At 36.4% G+C, this 22,390-nt stretch overlaps 1 protein-coding gene across 2 annotated transcripts in view; it reads right to left on the bottom strand.

The window, feature by feature from the left end:
- TRPC7 (transient receptor potential cation channel subfamily C member 7) overlaps positions 1-19,884 on the bottom strand; it is a gene marked incomplete at both ends in the record, with an annotated part of 146,777 nt that extends 126,893 nt beyond the window's left edge. For both annotated transcript variants that reach the window (XM_081962760.1, XM_081962759.1), the window contains one exon: positions 19,132-19,884. In XM_081962760.1, coding sequence (XP_081818886.1) covers positions 19,132-19,884 — 753 coding nt within the window. The remainder of the gene's footprint in view (positions 1-19,131) is intronic.
- Positions 19,885-22,390: the final 2,506 nt, after the last annotated feature.

Raw genomic sequence — 22,390 nt, forward strand, 5'->3', positions numbered from 1 at the left:
GGCATTTTATGACTTTGATGATCATAATTCAGGGGCTCCTCCTTTCTTCTGAATTTCTAAGGGTTAACCCATAATGAAATTAGGTCAGTAGACAAAAGAAACAGAAGTGCAAGGTGACATGAGTGGGAGTGTTTTTAAACTTTATCTTCTTTCTAGGTTCACTTAATGGCAAGAGAATAAAAAGTTAATAACAGATTATGTACATAATACCCACAAGAAATTTGCAGCTATTTAATATCCCACTCAAAAAAATTCACTCAAAATGTTTTGAATAAGTTTTTTTTTTCTCTAGAGATAAAGCTTTCAAGGTCAAGGTGTAATCTCTACCTGCCCTGCTCAAATGTTTTTGTTTTTGTCATGACCAGAACCCGACAATTTAAAAAGAAAAATGAAAGAGAAACTCATGCAGATTCACTCTCTGCGCACTGGGAACTAAGGTCTTTAATGATTTAAAAATTAGAGGATATTTCACGATCAGGTCGTCCATCTGCCCAAATGGCTTTTTAAAAATAGGGATCAGGCAACCTCTGAGGCTAACAATTTCCTAGACGCTGATCTTTCAGTGTTCAAAAGGGAGAGAAGACGAGTGCTGGCCTCAACTGATCTTTCTATCTCTTTATCTCTCTCTTTTTTTCCTTCCATTCAATAGTGTTCTCATCGTCAGAGACTGCTTGGACAAGTCCCTGCAGTTTTCTTGACAAAAGTTTTTCAGGTGTGGTTTGCCATTGTCTCCTTCCTAGGGCTGAGAGAGAATTACTGGCCCAAAGTCCTGCAGCAGGGTTCATACCCAAGGAAGGATAAGAGCTCAAAGTCCTCTGTTGCCTAGCCTGATGGTTTAACCACCTCTCTTATTTACTCACTCACTCACTCACTCACTCACTCACTCACTCACTCTATCTATCTATCTATCTATCTATCTATCTATCTATCTATCTATCTATCTATCTATCTATCTATCTATCATTCCTCTACCTGTATTATAGTGCTATGTTATATTAATAAAGTAAAAAGAAGCACTGCTCTGCTCCTAATTCTGTTTCTTTTTCATGTTATCAGGTAGGAAAGGGAGATATGCATCAACAGAGCTTGTGTTCAAGCCAATGCAAATACTCCTGGTTTATTTATCACATTTACATTGATTAGACACCTGGAAACTAGAGGCAGGCAACACAGGAGTGAATGTACCTCCTTTCTCCTTATTTTGAATATTTCAAGCATTTGGACGAATGCTATTTCTAACTAGGGTGCATAAACAGCTTTTCAGAGATGCTTTCAAAACCATATCAAGTGCAATTCATCACTCTTATTTGGCAGCCATCTAGCAAAAATGTCAGTTAATCCAGTCGGTGAACAATCCTTTTCATTATTTCAGTTAAGAATCTGGGATGCTAGGAGAATTGAGTAATGGTATGACATCGCCTAGGCTAACAAGAGAATTAGAACAGAGATATCATAGGGTGACTTTGAAATGTCCTGGTTTTTGATTCAATTTATTATTGTTGTTGTTGTTGTTGTTGATATAAGGAATGAATCTGAAAAAGAAGTATCTGGAGAGAAGGGGGAGCATAAAGCTAAACCATAACAGTGTCAATAATCTATAATAATGTAGGGTTTGAAGTCAAGAAGCATTTTCTAGGTAGCAATTTTCCTGCTTCCCAGATTCTGTTATCAAATTGGTCCAAAAAGACCCATGATTTGAAGTATGTGGGGATCTTCCTGCTTGTTCTTCTTACATGCTTCTCTCTGACCCCAGTACAATCATCACTAGCCATCAAGCGACACAGGCTGGCCTTTAATAATTACTTTAAGAGGTCCTGGTTTTCTCATATTGTGAAGTAGCCACAGGCTGCTGAATACTGCCTGGGCTGGGGAATGCTACAAGCTTTTCATATCTTCATATCTGAAGTAGCCAGCCTGTACAGAACATTGCTCCATAATGCCATATTTTTTTCTGTTCTGTGTATTGATTGTTCTGGACAGAATGTAAGTATGGGGACTTTCAGTCTGTTCCAGTTTGTCACTTGAAATAGCTTCCTTTAGCCTAATAGTGGTCCCACTTTGGTCTGCTAATGACCTCCAGCCATGATATAAATTTAAATCTTTTATATCCAAAAGCAATTATCATTGTCCAACCTTGAAGAAGAACATATGCACATAGACAAAGTTTTACTATTACTTATATTCAAAGGAGCTGAAAATCTGGCTGACATCATTTGAGTTTCTGATGTCTTCCTATTCATTGCTAAAGATGGTAAGATTCTTTGCATATTGTAAAGGCAAGTCAGTGATAACAGTAGTCAGACTCCCTGATTTAAAATCAGCAGAAACTTACCAGACACTTGACCTAACAAATCTAGATAAGAATTTTATGTTGTATTAAAATTAAGCCATCATAAATAGTTGATTGTCAAGAGGATAGTGCTGTCTCCTCTACCTATTGCAGTGCAAATCTCGGACTTCTTTTACCAATATTCATTCCTCCCTTCTTTCCTTTCTTCCTTCCCCCTCCCTCCCTTTCTCCCTCCCTTCCATTTTCTTGCTTTTTTCAGCCCCGGAATTATATTACTATTGGGTGTAATGGACATCTCTCTACTGAGAAACAGTTCTGACCATACATACAACAAATGAAAAGAAAGTTTTTTTAAAAATGGAATAAAAGCAAAAACAAATGAGGACATAAACTAAAACTGACAAATAGTTATGTCCTTCTGACTTTTCAGCTTAGCTCAAAAATGCATTTTTTTAAAAAGTTTGTTAAGTATCAGAAAGAGAAAGTGGATTGGCAATAATGAAAAAATCAAAAGCTATTCAAAACAGGAACAGAATGAATATATATGGAAAATTAACTGGCTATTGCTGATCTATTTAGGGTAATTATTTTCTGTCCATCTCTTTGTAAAGCCTTTTTAATAATATTTTTAGGAATCTAGTCGCAACATTGATTTCTCCAAGCCAAAAGAAAAAAGGAAAAAAATAAAAAAGTTTTATCTTTTTGCTTATTCACTTTAGCACCCATGCCAATTTTAAATCCACTAAATCCCACTGACTTCAAGGGACTTACTTGCAGGTAAGAGTGTACTGCTTACAGATTAGTTTGAAAATAATTTCCATTGGCCTAAATGTCATTCTACAATTAATCATATTGTTTGTCCTTAGTCTCTGAAAATAGAACTGTCCAAAAATATAAGAAAATGATTACATCATTCTGCCATCAGTGTAATTTGCTCAACGCATTTGCCTTTTTAAATCTGCACTCTTTCACTGAGTTTCTCCTCTGCTGAAAAACATGGTGAAATTCTTGTAGACAAGGATAATATATGTGCCACAAAAAAGTTTGAAATTTTCACACTGGATATTGAGATAGAAATGATATGGCTGGCCAAATCGGTACATGTTGTTTTGTTTTGTTTCAGTCTGCTTATGAACTTGAACATGTTTTTAAAGATATAAAAATGTGCTAAGGATTTATGTCAGAACAGTTTTGTGACAGCTGATGTCGACTCTACCACAGGGCAGTCATGAGCATTGAACGGGCTTGCTGAGATCCATCTTTTTTCCAATTAAAAAACCCATACAAATACACAAGTACAATTTTATTGCACTGTGCATGCATGCGCAGCACACATCAAGCACACGCCTGCACAAAGCGCGTACATGAGCGAACCAGCAGCAGTGCCTGCTGGAACCAACCTCTGCCCATCTTACCTCAGGGTAACTCTGGACAGCTATTTCCATAAGAGGTTAGACCCTTTTATATCTTAAGAAAGGTGGACTCACCTCTTCCGATTAGCTGGCCTGGCACATTCATAACTTCTACCTCCTGACAGATATATTTCTTAACTGGTATTTTAGGGGAACTATTTTTAAAATTAAATTTATGAGATATTTTTTAGGGGTTTTTTAAAACTATATTTTAGATACTTTAATTAGTTGCACAGTTCTTTTTAACCTCCTCCATATTTATCTATTTAACAATTTAACTATTTAATTATTTAATTATTCATGTGATGTATTTTTGTATGGACTGTACACCGCCCCGAGTCCCTTTTGGGAGAGGGGGCGGTCTATAAGAGCAAATAAAAGTAAAGTAAAGTAAAAGTAAAGGTAAAAGAAAACAGATATAATTCTGTACATTTCAGTGTACAGTAACACAGACTTGTTTTGCATTGATTCTCTCAGCCCTAGAAATATACAATTGTACACAGGTAACTGTGAACTAATTTAAAAGAAAAGTGGAACCTTAGTACTTTTTAAACATCAAGAAATTTGGGATTTAACCAGAGTTGCAAGGGTATGCAATGAGTGTGATTTGAAAGCTTATAGATTTTTCTGACTGATGAAAACAAACCTTGTCCTTCTATGCCATGCTATAATTTAATTTGCTTAGATTACTTCATAAAATGATATAAGTATTGCTCTCTGTCTCAAGGACTAAAAATGATATCGATATGTGAGAAGTGAATTCCATTTAAAAATGAAAAAGGTCTTTTGCTGTGTTACACGAATAAATGTAACTAGGTAATAAAGAGAATAGTCTACCTGTGAAATGGAAGCAATGAAGGTTTAACCTTGGCCAACCTTTCCATGGTTTATTTCAAGGATTTTATTTAAGTACAACTTTTAGAGAAGGGTGTGAAGAAGGACACTATCAAATTCTCTACGAAAAGGTGATCTTTTGAATAAATGAACCTTGAGCACCTAACCATTTTTATACTGACTGCTCTTCTTTATTTCACCTCCTAATTTAAGAAATGGGACACCTGCTTCCTTGCAGGTAGTGCCTGCAAACTGCTGTTCCTTTCAAATGCAGGTGGGTTTTTTAAAACCTCCTGCATGGAGTTAAATAGTACCTTTTAATCCTCATAGGTCTACTTCCAAGCTGTTAGAGAAAAGTAATTGACTTATCCATGCGAGAAACATCTTTGGTGGCACTGCCTGATAAATATGAAGACAAAGAGGGTTGCACTTGGGAGATACATTTGTGAGTGGCCCATTTAGGTGAACCTTTTCTGTTTTTAATTAAACAGAGCAGGGCACATAGTGACCTGAGTTGGAGAACAAACTCCTGTTTTCTTTACAAGTTCCTATATAATTCAGATTTGTTTTTTAACAGCAGCTGCTCTGAAATAATCTACCAAATGATTTGGTGACATGCAGGTCAAAGTAATTAACAATTTCCAAGTATTATGTCAAGGGTGTTCAACCCATTCAGAATCAGAACTTAATTAATTTCAGTGCAAGAATAGCCTGTCATGGATCATGTGATCTCCGTGTCTTTCAAAATATGTTTACTTGAATCTGTAAAGCTGCAATTGGAACCTCGTGACATAATAATAAAACAATTATCTTACAGCAACTTGCCACTGAGTTTGAAAAAAAAGTGCAAATGGGGTTTGTTTATAAAACAAAAGTGCAAATGGAGTTTGTTATATATGCATTTGTGTTACAACCCCTGGTATGTGCAAATATGGGAGGGAGCTCACTACTCCCCCTTTCTGTCCTTCGGCTCATTACAGAGGGACCATCCAGGCAGAAAACCATATTTTTATTTTTAATGTTGCCTTTTTATATTTGTGTTGTATTTGTGCTGATAAATAAATAAAGGGAGACGAGTATAGATCTATTTCAAGCTATTTAGCTGTCAGCTCTGTAATGAGCCGAAGGACAGAAAGGGGGAGTAGTGAGCTCCCTCCCATATTTGGGCATACCAGGGGTTGTAACACAAATACATACCTATTTCCCTGGCTCAGCTGATAAGGAGGAGACCCTGTGGCTTAGTGGCTAACAAATCTGCCTAATATGTAACACAGCCCAGGTTCAAATCCCAGTAAGGGTATGGCTAGCTGATGAGAGCTAAATAGCTTGAAATAGATCTATACTAGTCTCCCTTTATTTATTTATCAGCACAAATACAACACACACACACACACACGTGTGTGTGTGTGTGTGTGTGTGTGTGTGTGTCATACTTCTAATATCAAATAAATACCAAACCATTATTTTACAGCCTAAAAGAGCATTCAGATCAGATGAAAACTTTATCATATTGTAATGAATCAGGTGTTGTTTCCTTGTGCTAAGCCTTAAATTAGAACTTGGTCGGCATTTTGGATGCCATTGCCCTTCTCCATGGTATTTTGAGTGATATACTAAATCTGTGCAATCCATAGAAAGTATTCATAACAGTGGTTTTCATGGTCAAACAATAGGACATTTACAGTATAAATATCTTTAATATATTTTGTAACCATGCTAGATCGTGTGAAACAATGCTTTAACATGTTATTTCTTCCACTATAAAATGTGCTATGTGACAATTTGCAAACCATGAATTATGTCTGCAAAGCAAAGGATGTAACCAACTGAAACACATAATTTACAAATCAAATTTACAATTCCAAGGTATGACATAATGCAATGTAGCTTCTCCCTTTTTCAGAAACGCATTGCAAAACTACCATCAGAGGATCAGTTAATTAGATTATCCCAGGGGTGAAATGCTCTGAAGTCTGCTACCGGTTCGTTTTGCTACTGGTTTGCTTCATGCATGCATGTGCATCATAGGTGTTACCACACAGTGCTGAAAAAGGAGGATTAAGAAGCCTTTTCTGAGTCTGCAAAGGTAATTAGAACAGTGAGGGGGGAACAGCTGTGCTGTATGATTTAGATTTGATAGGAAGGAGGATTTACTGCTTTCTACTGAATATAAACCGTGTGGCACAGCTGACTGTTGCACAGCTGATCATCGGAATGTTAAAAAATGCTGCCGGTTCAGTCGAACCAGTAGCATTTGTTAACATTCCGACTATCAGCTGTGTAACAATCAGCTGTGCCACATGGTTTATATCCAGTTCGGATGATCAGCTGTGCGACAATCAGCTGTGCTGCAAGATTCTAATCATGCGGCACAGCTGATTATCACATAGCTGATCATTGGAACATTAAAAAATGCTGCTGGTTTGGGCAAACTGGTCCGAACCAGTAGCATTTCATCCCTGGATTATCCCAAACTATTGTGATTGTGAATAACTGTGAATGTTTTAGGAATGTCAGTACAATTCACCAGGAACATTGCTTTTCTAATTAACTTGGGGCATTGATATGAAAAATGGAGGCTATCTTTTTCTTCAAAGCCTATAGATTTAGACAATCATTTCCCTTTAACAAAGTATATGTTGGAGACTCTCATTCTACCTATTTGTTAGTCAAATTTTTGTTGGTTTTTTATGCATGAAGTGGAGCATCTTCAAGTACTTTAAACTTAGCCCTTCTGTCAAAAAACCCTGCAGCAAATTGCTGACATTGTTTATTTAAGCTCATGCCAACTGTAGGTTCTATGAAGAAAGTCATAATTATGAATATACAAGAAATTTCCTCTGCGTTTATAAAGAAGAAACCTATAAGATCCACCAATGGTTTGGCTGAGCAACATCAATGAACCACCCTGCATATTTGTATGACCACCTGTCTCTGTTTGTATTGGTTATCTGTACAATGCAACTCAAGATTTTGAAGTATATGGCATAGAGTTCTTGTTTGCAGGACCATCTGTCTCCAATTATTTCTGGGAAGATACAACAGGCTTGGCAGGCTTTGGGTCCCATCTATTAAACAATGTCATTTTACTGGATCAAGAAACATTCTTTCTTTGTTGCTGCATCTGCCTTCTTCAATAAATTTTCCCAAAGTCCACCTAGCTTCAACCTTGCCTGCTTGTCTTCAAAAAAGCTTTGAAGAGCTGGCTGTTTTCAAAACATTAGATCAGAATATTAGGTGAGCCCTTGTTTGAATTTGACTTGTTCATGATTAACTAGTTTTCCCCTACCTCCCAAATGGTCATTTCTACTTCTATTTAACTTGTTTATATTATAGCTTTTTTCAACCCTTGTAAATCCATACGTTTGTATGGCTAGGCAGCTATAGAAATTGAAATAATACATACTGTCCAGTCTTTCTCTGATCAAAAATCCACATACGACCATCTTCCCCAACACACACACTTGTTATGGGATATGCAATCATGTATGTTTCTAAGGGGGATAGTTTCATTTACAGAGATAGCTTATATTAGTTGAATTTTTGATAAAAAGCCTGTATTTGAGAAAATTAACATCAATCGAGGGGAAATCTTTGAAAAACATTTTTAAAAAGTAAATAAATGGAAACTGGTCAAAGTACCGATAGAGGAATAAATACAATAAGATATGTTGGCATATATTAGTCTACCTATTCTTAATGGTACCATTTTCAGTTTCTCCATTCCACTGTTTGTTGATTTATCTTTGATACCTCAATGTATGACCTTCTCTCACTGCTACAATTTTAAACTTGCCATGATTATTATTTCAATTTTCTGATGGAAAGTTACCAGCTTTCTAACTGAACATATTGACATGATTTCATTTAGGAGCAGATACTTTTTCCTCAGTTAAATATTGACTGGATTAACATCTATCCTCAGAAGGATAAAAACGGATGTTAAATCAATAACTCTGAATTTGAGGTGGATTGCTATTACATGATATTTTTCAGAATTATATCCAGCCACCAAGTTCACCCTGCAAAAATTGGCTCTTAACATTCTTTATAGCCTTTTTATATTAGTTTCTTTGGGGGCAATTCTTTGTAAAGCTAGAGCTAAGTAAAAAGAAAGATAGATGGAATTCCACACAGGCTATTTTAAAAAAATAATGATGTTAACCATACATTTTCTGATTCTATTTCATGGGTAATTATCTCTCATTGCACTTATAAAAAACTTTGTCTGAGACATCCAAATCTAATAGAGGATTTATCTATATATGAATAAGGGCAACTCCATCTTATTCTCCTCAGGTATTAAAAACAGTGACACTTAACCAATGTTCAATCTGTCAATGAACCAAATTATTTAGAGACTCAGAATCATTAACCATGATTCCTTAATATGTTTGATGGCTAAAAAGGCTATTCCAACTTTCATTGAGAAAAAAAATGCAATAGCTGGATTGAAAGGAGTGAAAAGATTCATCTGAGGAGTTGAAGGCTACTATTAGATATAATCAATTCACTGGTGAATCATGTAGCATAACAGTTACACAGCCCAGGCTTAGATAGGGGGAATCAAATGATCTTCTTGAGTCAGGTAATCTAGACCCAGCCAAGCAGTTGACTTTGAGCCAATCATCATCTTTTTATTTATTTTTGAAATGCTGTGAGGGTAAGATAGGGGATGTACTATATATACATTCTGAGCTATGGGACGAATGGTAGAACCTGAATGTAACAAATAAATATAGGGATTAAAAAAAAGAAATTATTTTAAAAGTAATATACCCTGTTTCCCCGAAAATAAGACCTCCTGAGATAATAAGCCCAATCGGGCTTTTGAACACATGTGCTAAAATAAATCCTCCCCCAAAAATAAGCCCTCCCCAAAAATATTGCAACACAGCAGCAGCTATGAGGTGATCACACTCGCCGTATCCTGCACCTCAAAAATAATAAGACCTCCCCCAAAATAAGGCCAAGTGCTTATTTTGGGGGGAGGTCTTATTTTGGGGGGGAGCATGGTATATTTTCCCACAAGTGACTACCATGAAAAGAAATCTAAACTGATTTGCAAAAAAAGAATAAAAGTAGCATTTGACCATTACTGAGTCATGTCAAATAGCTGAATGGACAAGTAGATATGACACCTTTGTAAACCTGCTGATGTCTCTCTCTTCTATTTCTTTCCCATCTTTTGACTTCATATTTTCTCAACATTCATGCAGCAATTCTCTACGGAGAACAGCATTTCCTTTGCTTGCTACTGCTTGATGTTCTCTTTCACTTGATCTCAATGAGCATGGCAACTCTGCTGATGAAAAAAAAAACATTTCTCATATGTACAATAAAGAGCCTATTAACAGTTCCTGAGTTCTTTCACAATTTATCAGTTGGTTTGTTCCTCCTTTTACATTCTAGGAACTTGATTCCTACCTGCTTTCTTTTTCCATGCAATTATTTTGATGAAATAATACACATGGCCTCCTTAGACCTAGCAAAGAGAGAGAAAATAATACACATGGCCTCCTTAGACCTAGCAAAGTGTGCCAAGCTGAAATGCCTCACCAACCTGTATTTTTTTTTCAAAAATAACAACCCACCTGGGGGAGTAAGAACAATAAAAAGCAGTCTGAACAGACTTTCCATTCTTGTTATTTTTTCCACTAAAAATCTTTTATCTGTTGATGTGCTCTTTTTAAATATATTTTATTCCATATCTTTTATCTCTGTACATCCTGGATGTATTTTAGTTAACTGTATATACCTCCTACACAGGCAATAATTATGCTGGCTTGCAGGATGCCTCTACAGTACAAAGCCTTCCTTACTTTAAATAATGGGAACTTGCTTGAGATAAAACTGGAGTTTCGACTGACTTCTGACATATTGGCCATAATGTCCCCAAACTATGGGTTTCTATCCTCACTGGTACGCACAGGTCCTGTTGTATGTGGCATGGATACGAAAACAGTTAATTTAAATGGTCTAAAATGTTACTAAAAGATGTTATGGGAAAGCCTTGATTGACCAAATTCATAATGGATACCAGTAGTCTGTATGTGTGTGTGTGTGTGTGTGTGTGTGTGAATAAATGGTAAAGAAAATGAATTAACAAATGGAAAGTAATGTAAAAAAAAATGTATTGTCTGTATAGCAGAAAAAGGAAAGATGTTATTGAACTGAATTAAGGTGGTTAGATTTTGAGGGTTATATTGTCAGAGTGTGCACAGTGTGACTATGTGAAACAATTCAGGAGCAATTACAGTAAACAGAGGTTTGTATTTAAATAGTGGTTTTAGCTACAAAGAATATATACATACATGTACTTTAGTCAGACCTCAAACCAACAGCAATCAGCAATTACTGCATGAAAGCACACATGGAGAGAGAGATATGCCCAACAGGGCCTCTTCTTATTACAAGCTCTTAAAGTGATATCAGCCCAAAAAACTTGCTGACTCATTCCCAGCATTACATTGTCGTAGCAGCTGCTCATCTCTTAAATCATTACCATGACATATATTCGGATGATTAAATACAAGAATGTCTAATTTTGAATAAAGAGCTAAAATTTGAAAGTATAAACATGATAAAGTATACATTGATATTATATAAGTTGTTATCAATGCATATAAAAGTAGCAACTGTGGGAGATGAAAATATAGCCTATTTATCTTTTGGATTTGATGGGGCCTAAATGGAAAATAGCAGGCCCCTAGAAAGTGACATGAACCAAAGTTTTAGCTAGGATGATTTCATAATGTAGCAGAAATATTTGTAAACAGCTGAACAGTTGCAATTTGTGCAAAGTAGATAGTTTCATGAGTATATTTGGAATAAGAAGGATGAAATCGTGAGAAATAAGGAATTGAAAGTAGCAGATAGATGAAGATTTTAGATGTACATGGGTATAAGTGGAAACTGACTGTCAGTAAGAAAGAACAAGGAAGTAAGTTCTGAAATGTGTGCAGAAAAGTATAAAAAGTGTGGCTTGAGACGAGTTCAGGGCCAGTGGCCTATAGCTGTCCCTGATGGACCTGCTATGTCAGTGGACCTCATTGCAATGGGTTATTAATGTAAGTGATGTTACAATGTTATGTAAGTGATGTTATGATGGCTGTTCATGTTCCAAATTATTTGTGAAATAAATCTCTGAATCTCAAAGTAAGAATTATTGGTTTGTGTTACTGTCTTCTATTTCTTTGATTGGATTTTTCTATGACACAACCCATAGGCTGATGTTAGCTACATGTTGTGCATCAGTACAGCAAAGGTGAGAAACAAGCCAGGGGTGGAGTGTATAAAACCAGATATATTGCTGGAAGGCAAAATCACAACATTCTAGACTAGACTCTACTGGACTAGACTGGACTAGACTAGACTAGAAAAGATTAGAATAGACTAGAATAACAGAGTTGGAAGTGACCTTAGAGGTCTTCTAGTCCAACTCCCTGCTTAGGCAGGAAACCCTATACCATTTCAGACAAATGGTTGTCCAATCTCTTCTTAAAAACTTCCAGTGTTGGAGCATTCACAACTTCTGGAGCCAAGTTGTTCCACTGATTAAGTATGGTCTTGTCAAGGCATTATAAAGTAGCATTAACACTTCATGTTATCTTGATTCTATCCCTCTGTTAATGCATCCTAGAACTGTGTTGGGTTTTTTGGCAACTGTAGCACGCTGCTGGCTCATATTTAAATGATTGTCCACTAGGACTCCAAGATCCCTTTCACAGTTACTACTGTTGAGCAAGTTACCACCTATTCTGTACCGGTGCATTTCATTTTTATTGCCTAAATGTAGAACCTTACTCTTTTCACCATTGAATTTCATTTTGTTAGATAGTGCCCAATGTTCAAGTTTGTCAAGATCCTTCTGTATCTTTAGCCTATCTTCTGGAATGTTGGCTATTCCTGCTAGCTTGGTGTCATCTGCAAATTTGATGAGTTCCCCATCTATCCTCTCATCCAAATAATTGATGACTGATTCTACCTTACTTATTTAAACTGTGTCATGAAATCAAACTCACTGGAAAAGGCAATTCTGCTTGGAATGGTCAGTGGTAAAAGGAAATGAGGCCACCAAATGCACAATGGCCAGATACCATCCAACCCGACACCAGCCAAAACTTAAAGCAACTGAAAGGAGCTGTACAAGATTGAAAAATGTGGAGAGAGCTGCTCCATAGAATCAATCAGACATGATTGAATGGATAGCATCATCATCATCAAGTTGCAGTGAATGATGATAATGGAAAAACTAGAGATGGGTTTTGAGAAAAATTGGGTAACATTTTGATTGAATGCAATCCAGAATAATCTATTCACATGCATATATGGAAAAGGAATTAATATCCATCTAAATGCACCATTGATTGGTGGCTTATGATAAAAGGTTGACAGAATTAATGAAGAATACCATTTTTTTTCTAGTGGTGAGAGACGATCTTGAGAAAAGATAGGCATTGAAGAAGAGAAACAAAGGGAAAGAAATGACAAGAAAAATAGAATATCTGCAGGAAAAGAAAGTATGCATCTTGAATTAAAAAAACATTTGAAGGTAAATTATCTCCCACAGAATGAATAGGAAATTGACATTAGGAAAAAGGATGTAGAAGCTGTTTGGAACAGAATGAAAATAATTATGTTACACAGTGCCAGAGAAATGTCTGGAGTTATGCTAATGAGAAGTACAAAAAAGAATGCTCTACCGAATGATGGAGTGAATGAGGTTGTGGGATGAAGTCAAAATAATATCAGAATGAGTATTGCCAAAAATTAGAGTGAGAGAAACATGTAATCGGTATATAAAAACATATAAAGAATGGTTGCTGGAACTGAGTATGTCTAGTCTAATGAAAAGAAGGTCTAGGAGTGACATGATAGCAGTGTTCCAAAATCTCAGGGCTCCCAGAAAGAAGAGGGAGTCAAGCTAATTTCCAAAGCACCCGAGGAGAGGACAAGAAGCATTGGGTAAAAACTAATCAAGGAGAGAAGCAACTTAGAACTGAGGAGAAATTTCTTGACAGTTAGAACAATCAATCAGTGGAACAACTTGCCTCCAGAAGTTGTGAATGCCCCAACACTGGAAGTCTTTAAGAAGTTGTTGGATAACCATTTGTCTGAAATGGTGTAGGGTTTCCTGCCTAAGCAGGGGGTTGGACTAGAAGACCTTCAAGGTCCCTTCCAACTCTACTATTCTATTCTATATAGTGAAATTTGTAGTTGCAAAGAATGCAATCAAAGAGATCACAGAACAATTCAAATTAAATCAGGTAGAGAAACTACAGAAGTATTTTGACATTATATATTTTTAAAAAATATTTTCAGAATTGGTGAAAAGTTATAACTAAACAACCATCAGGAGAGTGAATGAAATTTAAAGGAAATTATGGGATGGAACTGACATCAGAGAATACTGGAAGAAGCTTTTTTTAAGAGATTTATCTCAGTGATATGTTGAAGAGTGACATGAAAATGGAAGCTATCAATGCTGGTGCCAGACCCATTGTATAAGATCTTTCTTCTGTCCTTTTTGTTATAAGGAAATGAGAATTGAATAAGTCAAGAGAAACATGAAAGCACATTAAATATATTGTCAAGGGGTTTCTTGAAAGCACATTAAATATAGTGTCAAGGGGTTACTTAAGAGGTAGGTATTGTAAAGCAAGAAGAAATGAGTTTGAGAAGTGCTGAATGAACATGAATTAAATGCAAATGTGAATAAATGCTTTGGTCATATTAAGACAATGAACGATGACTGAATAAAAAAATGAATTTATAATGGAAAAATGAAGGTCAAGAAAAATAAGGAGAGACCAATAAAGTCATGGTTGGATGGAATTAATGGCAGCCTGAAAAAGAAAGAGGAGAAATTTCAAAACAAAACAAAACTCAAAAGGAATAGGTGAATTAGTGCACAAATGAGGTAGAAGCTTGGATGGTTTTCAAGGATTAAAAGGTGTAGAGCATTTTAGTGAATGATTTTATGTAAACTCTTTTTTATCTGTATTACCTTTCCCTTTTCATCTTAGGCTTTTTAATTTCCTTGGCTTATTATTCTTACTCTTTCTGAACAGAAAGTTGCTTACATTGAAAATAAGCAGAAAGTTGTTTATGCTGAAAATAAGCAGAAAGTTGCTTACACTGAATCTACGAGTTAGATCTTTAGGAATAGAATAGAGATTCATTTGTTTAACCAACACCCCCAACCAATCATCATTCCCAAACACTGATTCTAAACTTCAGTAGTTTCCTTAGGTTTGGATGGAAACAAGAAATAGAATTGGGTATCCTTAGCACCCTTAACCACCACACCCAAAAACTTTCACAACTTTCTTAACAAGTGGTGATTTATACAGGTAGCCCTACTTATGATCACAATTGGAACCAGAATTTCTGTTGCTAGACAATAGTTAAGTAGTCACACCAATTTTTTTTTTGCCATAGTTGTTAATCAAATTACTTGTTAAGTGAATTCTGCTTCCCCCATTGACTCTGCTTGTCAGAAACTGGCTGGGCAGGTCTCCAATGGTGATAATATGGCCCTGGGATTCTGCAACCATTGTAAATGCACTGCTGGTTGCCAAGTGCCCACATTTTGATCACGTGACTGTGGGGATACTGCAATGGAAAGTAAATGCAAGGACCAGTTCTAAGTCATTTTTTTCCAGGGCCAATGTAAATTTGAATGGTGGCTCAACAAAAGGTTGTAAATCGAAGACGACTTGCATGTCACATAGAATTTGGGTCAACAGACCATTGCAAGGGAACATTTATGGCATCAACAAGAATACAGAAGCACCTTCTTTAACTGATCTTCAAAAAATAATCTGTAATTATTCATTGCAAAGCAGATCCTTCCAATCTTACCCAGGTGCAATTCAGGAAGATTAAAAAAAAGACTCTTTAAAAAAAGACATTTTTTAAAAAGTATAATATTTTTATAGGCAACAGTTTGGTGCAGTGGTTAATGGTACTTAAAAATCAGGAGCTAAAAATCAGGAGAACCAGCAATCCTGCCTTGGTTACAAAGTAAGTTGGGTGACCTTGGGCCAGTCCCATTTTCTCTAAGCCAGTGAAGGCTACCCTTTTTGGTCACCGTGTGCTGACCTGCATGCCGGAAATGGCACGCAAAACCATCCTGCAAGGAATGGGTAGCCTTACTGTCCACACTGCAAGGAATGCGTAGCCTCATGCGTAGCCACGCAGCAGCACCGAAACCCAGAAAAGCAGCATTCCATCACACATGTCCATGCTGGCACCTAAACTTCCAGGTTCCAGCATGTGTGCACACTCAACAAACAGCTAGCCACCACACATGCACATGTCAGACACCCATACGTTCGGGTGCCAGCATGCGCATGTGCAACGGAACGCTGCCCTTCTGGGTTTCGGCACTCCTGCACATGTGAAGGACAACTGGCCAGACCACAAGTGGCCACAGGAACACAGAAGAGGAGCCAGCAAGGCCATGCATCCCGTGCAGGACAGCCCTGCATGGTCCTTCTGGCACACGTTCCATAGGTTCACCAACACGGCTCTAAGCTCTAGGGAGGTGGCAATGGCAAACGCTTTCCAAACAATCTTGGCAAGGAAACAGCATGGACTAGTCACCATGCTGAGTCAAAATTTGAAAGTACACACACAGACACACACAAACACACACTCTCTTAAAAATAACATCTAGTTATGGCAAAGCCCAGATGTAAAATATTTGACAGGACTTACAAGCCTTTGCTTATATTACCCAGAAAAATATGAATCCCGATGGTGTAATATTAAACAGCATCATTGCATTTATCTGTATCATCATTTATCTCACCTCTTCTCCTTAAAGTCAGTTCTATTCCTAACTCTGAATATTTACAAAAGATGCTATAGAAGTAGTCCTTGATGTATGAGTACAATTGAGCCCACCATTTCCATTACTAAGCAAGACAGTTGTTCAGTGAGCTTTGCCGCATGTTATGATTTTTCTTGCTATAATTGTTAAGTGAATCACTGCGGTTGTTAAGTTGGTAACACAGTTGTTAAGTGAATCTGGCTTCTCCATTGACTTTCCTTGTCAGAAGGTCAAAAAAGGTGATCAATGCAGGACACTGCAATCATCATAAATATGAATTAGTTGCCAAGCATCCAAATTTTGATCATGTGATCATGGGGATATGCATGCGTGAAAAATGGTTTGGTCACTTTTTTTCCAGTGACATAACTTTGAACATTCACTAAATGTATGGTTGTAAGTCAATGACCAGCTAATTTTAATGTAATTTGATCAGGTTTGCAATGCCACTAACTTGTTCAAAACCAATTTTTCAACTGGAACATGCCATGCTACTTTTCTTAAATGTGAGGATATAAAGCAGAGAGAGCAAGTTTGGTGTAATGGTTAAGGCACAAGATTAGTAAGAGGGAGACCATGACTTCAAATCCTGCCTTAGCCTTGAAAGCCAAGGTAAATTTGGCATAGTCACTCTCTCTCACCCAATCCACCTGACAGGATTGTTATTGTGGGGGAAATAGGAGGAAGAAGTCGCGTTGGATATGTTCGCCATCTTGAGTTATAGGTAAAAACAATAAAGGAGGGTTACAAATTAATTAAATAAATATAAACTACAGATAGTCGTTATTTATTGACTACAGTTGGGATCAGGAACTTGATTTTAAAGCGAAGCAGTTGTTAAAAGAAACTATACTTATGTTTGCGATCTTAACCCTGGCTTTCTTTTGCTTTACGGACCTTACAATGTGAGGATTGGTCACAAAGTTACTGTTTCATCATTATTGTAATGAACAGTCGCTATATGGGGCAGTCGATAAACAAGGATGACCTGCACTCCTTGATTTCATGCTTTAATTCCAATATTTCCATGCAATCTTTTGAATAAAAAGAATAAAATTGGCAATATACTCTTATCATTGTCTTTCTCATAACGGTACTGCCTGAAGTCATTTTTATTGCATGAAACTTACTTCACTTTCTCTTTAATCTAGCAGAAATCAGACTTCTTGATTATTTTGTGCCAACAGCCATGACTTTCTTGTGTCAGTGATTTCTCCATCAAAGGTAAGATAGGCAAAATATTCCAGTATTTGTGCCCTATCGCTCAATTCTGACTCTCTCATTTCATTTTAAATATGATTTATATCTCCTTCTCATTTCTATTTTAGGGTTTAAGAGGTGGTATTCTGCCTCTTTGCCCTGGTTTGGGTGAACCAGTAGTGGCAGTGATGCCCACCCACCCAAACATCATCGCGGACACCCTGTGCATGCACAGAAGTGCCGCGCGCGAGCTCCCAGTTCCGAACTGGTAGCGAAGATTAGAGCATTTCATGCTTGTTTTAACCTGGGGTAATTAAACCTTAGGAAAGCATGAGTTTAAGCCCATCTGAACACATTTAAACTATCTGGGTACTAATGAAAGGCCTTTATGGTTATAAGCTGAGGTTGTAGTCTGAACAAATGCATCCCAAGGTGCCACCAACAAAATCTCATTGTCGTGCTATGCTCTCCATCCAACCACCAAGCTAAAAGTTGTCCTTAGACATTAACTAAGTGTGACATCTCCTGCTTCTAGGTTATATGAATCACATTTCACTAGCATCAGAATGGTACCTGGCTCCAAATAGCACAAAGAAAAAGGTGCACGATAAACAGAAGCAATAGGCAAGATGCAATTCTCACAATCCAAAAACAAAATGAATCGGGGACCTAAAAGCCACTATTTTCAAAGAATACCCAAAATTAAGGAGGCAGTCACATAAATAGGAGTGTTCATGCTTTAATTTCAATACTTGCAATCTTTCAAGCAAAACTGGTAATATTCTGTTATCATTGTCTTTCTCATAACAGTGCTGTGCCTTAAGTCATTTTAAGACTGGATAATAAACTGATAGTGACTAAACATCAAAAGAAGACTTTAATTTAAAAAAAAAGAATGAACCTTGCAGTCTCTCTTTCATTCTTTTTAATAAAATACAGACAGCCACAGTGATTTTTCACAGGAAGATTTTTTAAAACAGTCTGTAAAATATGTATCTTTTTACAACTGGAAAATATCAAAATATTATATTCTGTCAACCTGTCAAGTGGAAATTCTTTTCTCAGCATAAAGATGTAGAAGAAAACAAGATTGAAATCAGATTTCCTGTTACTGACTTATTTCATACAGACATGTTATCTTTATAGGAATAATATATTGCATATGTATTTCAGATGGCTGGCTCAAGTCAAGGTCACAACTAAAGAATGCAGATAAGAAAATCTAATATATTTATTTGTTCATACTGCAGGCCAATAGTCTTCCCTTCTAAAACCTCTGTTGGTTTCTGGAAGTGTGAAGTCCATTGTCATGAACAGTAGCTTCTTCTCTAAAACTGAATGGAAAATTTTCAGAAGACAAATATTGACAAATATTGACTATTCACCCTGGTCTCAGTCCTGATACTCTTTTTGCCATGGCTGCCATTTGAAAAAAAGAACATAACATTTCCATGCATATACTAAACATATAATCTAATCTAGACCAAGGGTTATTGTGAGAGCACAAAAGCAATTGGACAAAATAAAGATATAAGTATAGAAGTTTTCTATATTACCTTGAATTCTGTCTCAATGTTGGCTAGTCTTGCTAGCTCATTGCTTAACTCTAAAGCTGTAAGGACAGGGTCTTCACTAGATAGAGACAAATAAGCCGCACTTGCTAATCCTTTGTAGGCATTCATTCTTGATCGAGAATGACTGAATGAGTCTTTTCTTTGCTTCTCATTGCATTCATTGCATTTACAGAAGTAGTCATGAGGTCTCTCTATCCGTGCCCCTTTCAGTAACAATATATGAACAATTTCATATTCTTGGCAATGAGCAGCAAGTATAATAGGCGTAATATCATGGGAAAAGCGTGTTCCATCTTCATCATAAGCATAAAAATCATCGTCTCGTAATTCTTGCTCGAGTGGGCTTAGAGTGAGACGCTGTCCTTGTGCAAAGGCTGGATGGTTCAATATTGCTTCCACAATCCGTACATATCCTTTACTGATGGCTAACAAGAGGGCATCTCCAACTCTTGCTAAATTGTCTTTCTTTAGAAGAAGTTCGGTGACTTCCAGATGTTCGTTGCCAACTGCCAATTGCAGGGCATTTTGTCCCATGTAATCAACACAATTGAAATTCAATGTTTTGGATTCCTCTAGCATTTTCCGTACCACTGGGATGTTGCCATATTCTGCTGAGTCCAAGAAACGTTCTTCTTCAGATGTCAAATTGGTGCCTTTCTCATTGAACATGTAGGCTGGGCCTCGGATGGCCTGCCTCCTCCCTTTCTCCCGGAGAGTGGTGTGTCGCCGATGCATGTTTGTGGGATGAGGTGGTCAAGCCTGGATGGAAAGAAGGGAACACAGTAAGACAGAGATTATTTATAAATAATTTGGTCGGCCAACTATTAAATCCACAGATTTTCCACATTAAGTGTTGAAGAGCCTTTGAAGGAATTTACTGTTCAATTGAAATGGATAGGTGCTTGACTAGATTAGGTTTCTTAAACAGCAACAGTCAAGAGAGCATGTTTTACAGAAATCTGCATGATTCCGGTATACCTATTATAATTTTCCGCTAGAATCAAACGCTAGCTAAATTTGAGAATAAATGGAATGTTGTTAATTAATATAAGCCTAAATAAAACCGCTAAAAATAAAAATAAAGCTGGTAAGTCATAAAGCCCATCCATCTGTATTTTTTATGAGATCTACATTTGTTCTTTTTTTTCCAAACCAAGTAGTTTCAAAGTAAGTAATTATTCTCTGAATGTGTAATGATCTCTCATTTCTAAGTTAATAGTTCAATAAGTAACCTTCCTGAAAGGAATAAAATCCAAGGAGATGACACACCTCCAAGTGCTCACACTATCTTCCTCAGGAGAATATGGTTTAGCATATTTCCAAATTACAAAAAAAATAGGATGACAAGACACAATAAGCCAAAATAATTCATTAAAGCTGAATGGAGTATATAAAGACAAATGTGCCTATATTGTACTGGACTGTACATCTGAGTTTTGGATGAAGGGGCCAATGGAACAATAATGAGAATAGTCATGCCAAAGGCTAGAAGAGAATTGTTCTGACCGATACCATAATTTGAATGATATTTGCTATGATTTGTTCCACTAGACTTTGTTTTCATTTTATAACATCTTCAAAAGAAATTATACTTTATTGTTTATGTTTAGTATTGTATAACTCCTAATTGCACAATCAAAGCTATCAAATCAGATTTGAATTTTGAGTGAAGTCTTGCAATCTACACACAATGTTGCAACTCTTACAAGAAATTGAATGGTTTTAGTAAGCACACTACTACTACTTGGAATAACCTCAGCAGAAATTAAATGCTGATGGAAAAACACAAGACATAACCATTTATAACGACATTATTTTTCCAGATCCTCGGCAAGCTTTCAAAATATTGTTGGAAACCTAAAAATGTAAAATAATTTATAAGCCACACTGTCTCTTTGAAGTCATTAATCTGAGTTATGGATTCCTAAACTTGATCATATTTTCTCTGAAGAAATGTCATGCTTCCTTCTAAAAACAGAGATGTCATACACACCAATGTACATAAAAATGAAAATGTAAATATAAATCTTTGATGAACAATTCAGGTGAACTCCAAAATTTCATATCATTTTACCAATGTACATTCTTTTGCTGTTGCTGCTGTTGAATGATCAAATTATCCAATCCAAGTTGTGAGGTTATGATATTTACCATTGGCATCAAATGCAACTGTGCTTCAAATCAATAGAAATGCTTGTTCAGCAACTGAACACACAAACGCTCATCCACATGCATGACAGCGGTGACATTTTCTTCAGTATGTTTCCAATTCTCAATCTGACAGAAGAAAACTTGCTTTCCATTTCTTGACCAAAGGAAGAATAAGTTACTGAACTATGTTGGACAAATGGTAGAAGTACAACATCCAGAGTAAATAATTTCTCCACTGGCCTCTGCTATCTCATGCCTTATTTAAACCCTAAATTCCATGAAAAGAACCTTTTAACTTTGAAAAGCAAGGGCAGCCAGAGCAGTGCAAAGTGTTAGAAAGATGTATAAATGAAAAAAATAAATCAGCATTAACTAGAGCAGCCAGCAGTATTTTGTAAATATAAAATATTCATTAGGAGTGTGGCAGAATCTTTAGTTGAGATGATAGATAGACAAACAAAAAAATAACAGATTGATATGATGATGATGATGATGATGATGATGATGAGGAGGAGGAGGAGGAGGAGGAGGAGGAGGAGGAGGAGGAGGAGGAGGAGGAGGAGGAGGATAACCAGACAGACCCCAATGGGCATTTGGTTTTTAGTTAGGTGAATGGTTCTTTTTCTATGATGTCTTATGTTTTTACTACATCCTTCGGACTTTATTGTACTCTATCCAGAGTTTATGAAGACTGCAGAGGGCTATTAATGTTGTAAAATGAAACCAATAAAATCATAAATAATGGAACTTAAAACAAATCCCTAGAAAAACAAACAAGCGAGCAAAAGTTAAATCACCCGTGAGTAAGACAGAAATGAAGAAACACTTTTTCTGTAGATGAAGAAATCCTTTGAAAAATGGAAGCTCAGGTTTTACTACTTTTATGATATTAATACAGATGCGTGCACACTTCTTCATGTATGTGAACAATTAAGGTATTTTCAAATATATGCTGTATAGTTTTTCTTTTGCCTAATGTTATTTTTAAAACACACATTTAAAGACATGCATAACATTAATGAAAACCATGGAAATGTTGTAGAATACTGTAGAATATGGATATTTGCCAAAATCAAAGCTTCTCAAGAGC

Source organism: Natrix helvetica (genome assembly GCF_964273705.1).
Source record: "Natrix helvetica genome assembly, chromosome: 1".
Lineage (NCBI taxonomy): Eukaryota > Metazoa > Chordata > Lepidosauria > Squamata > Natricidae > Natrix > Natrix helvetica.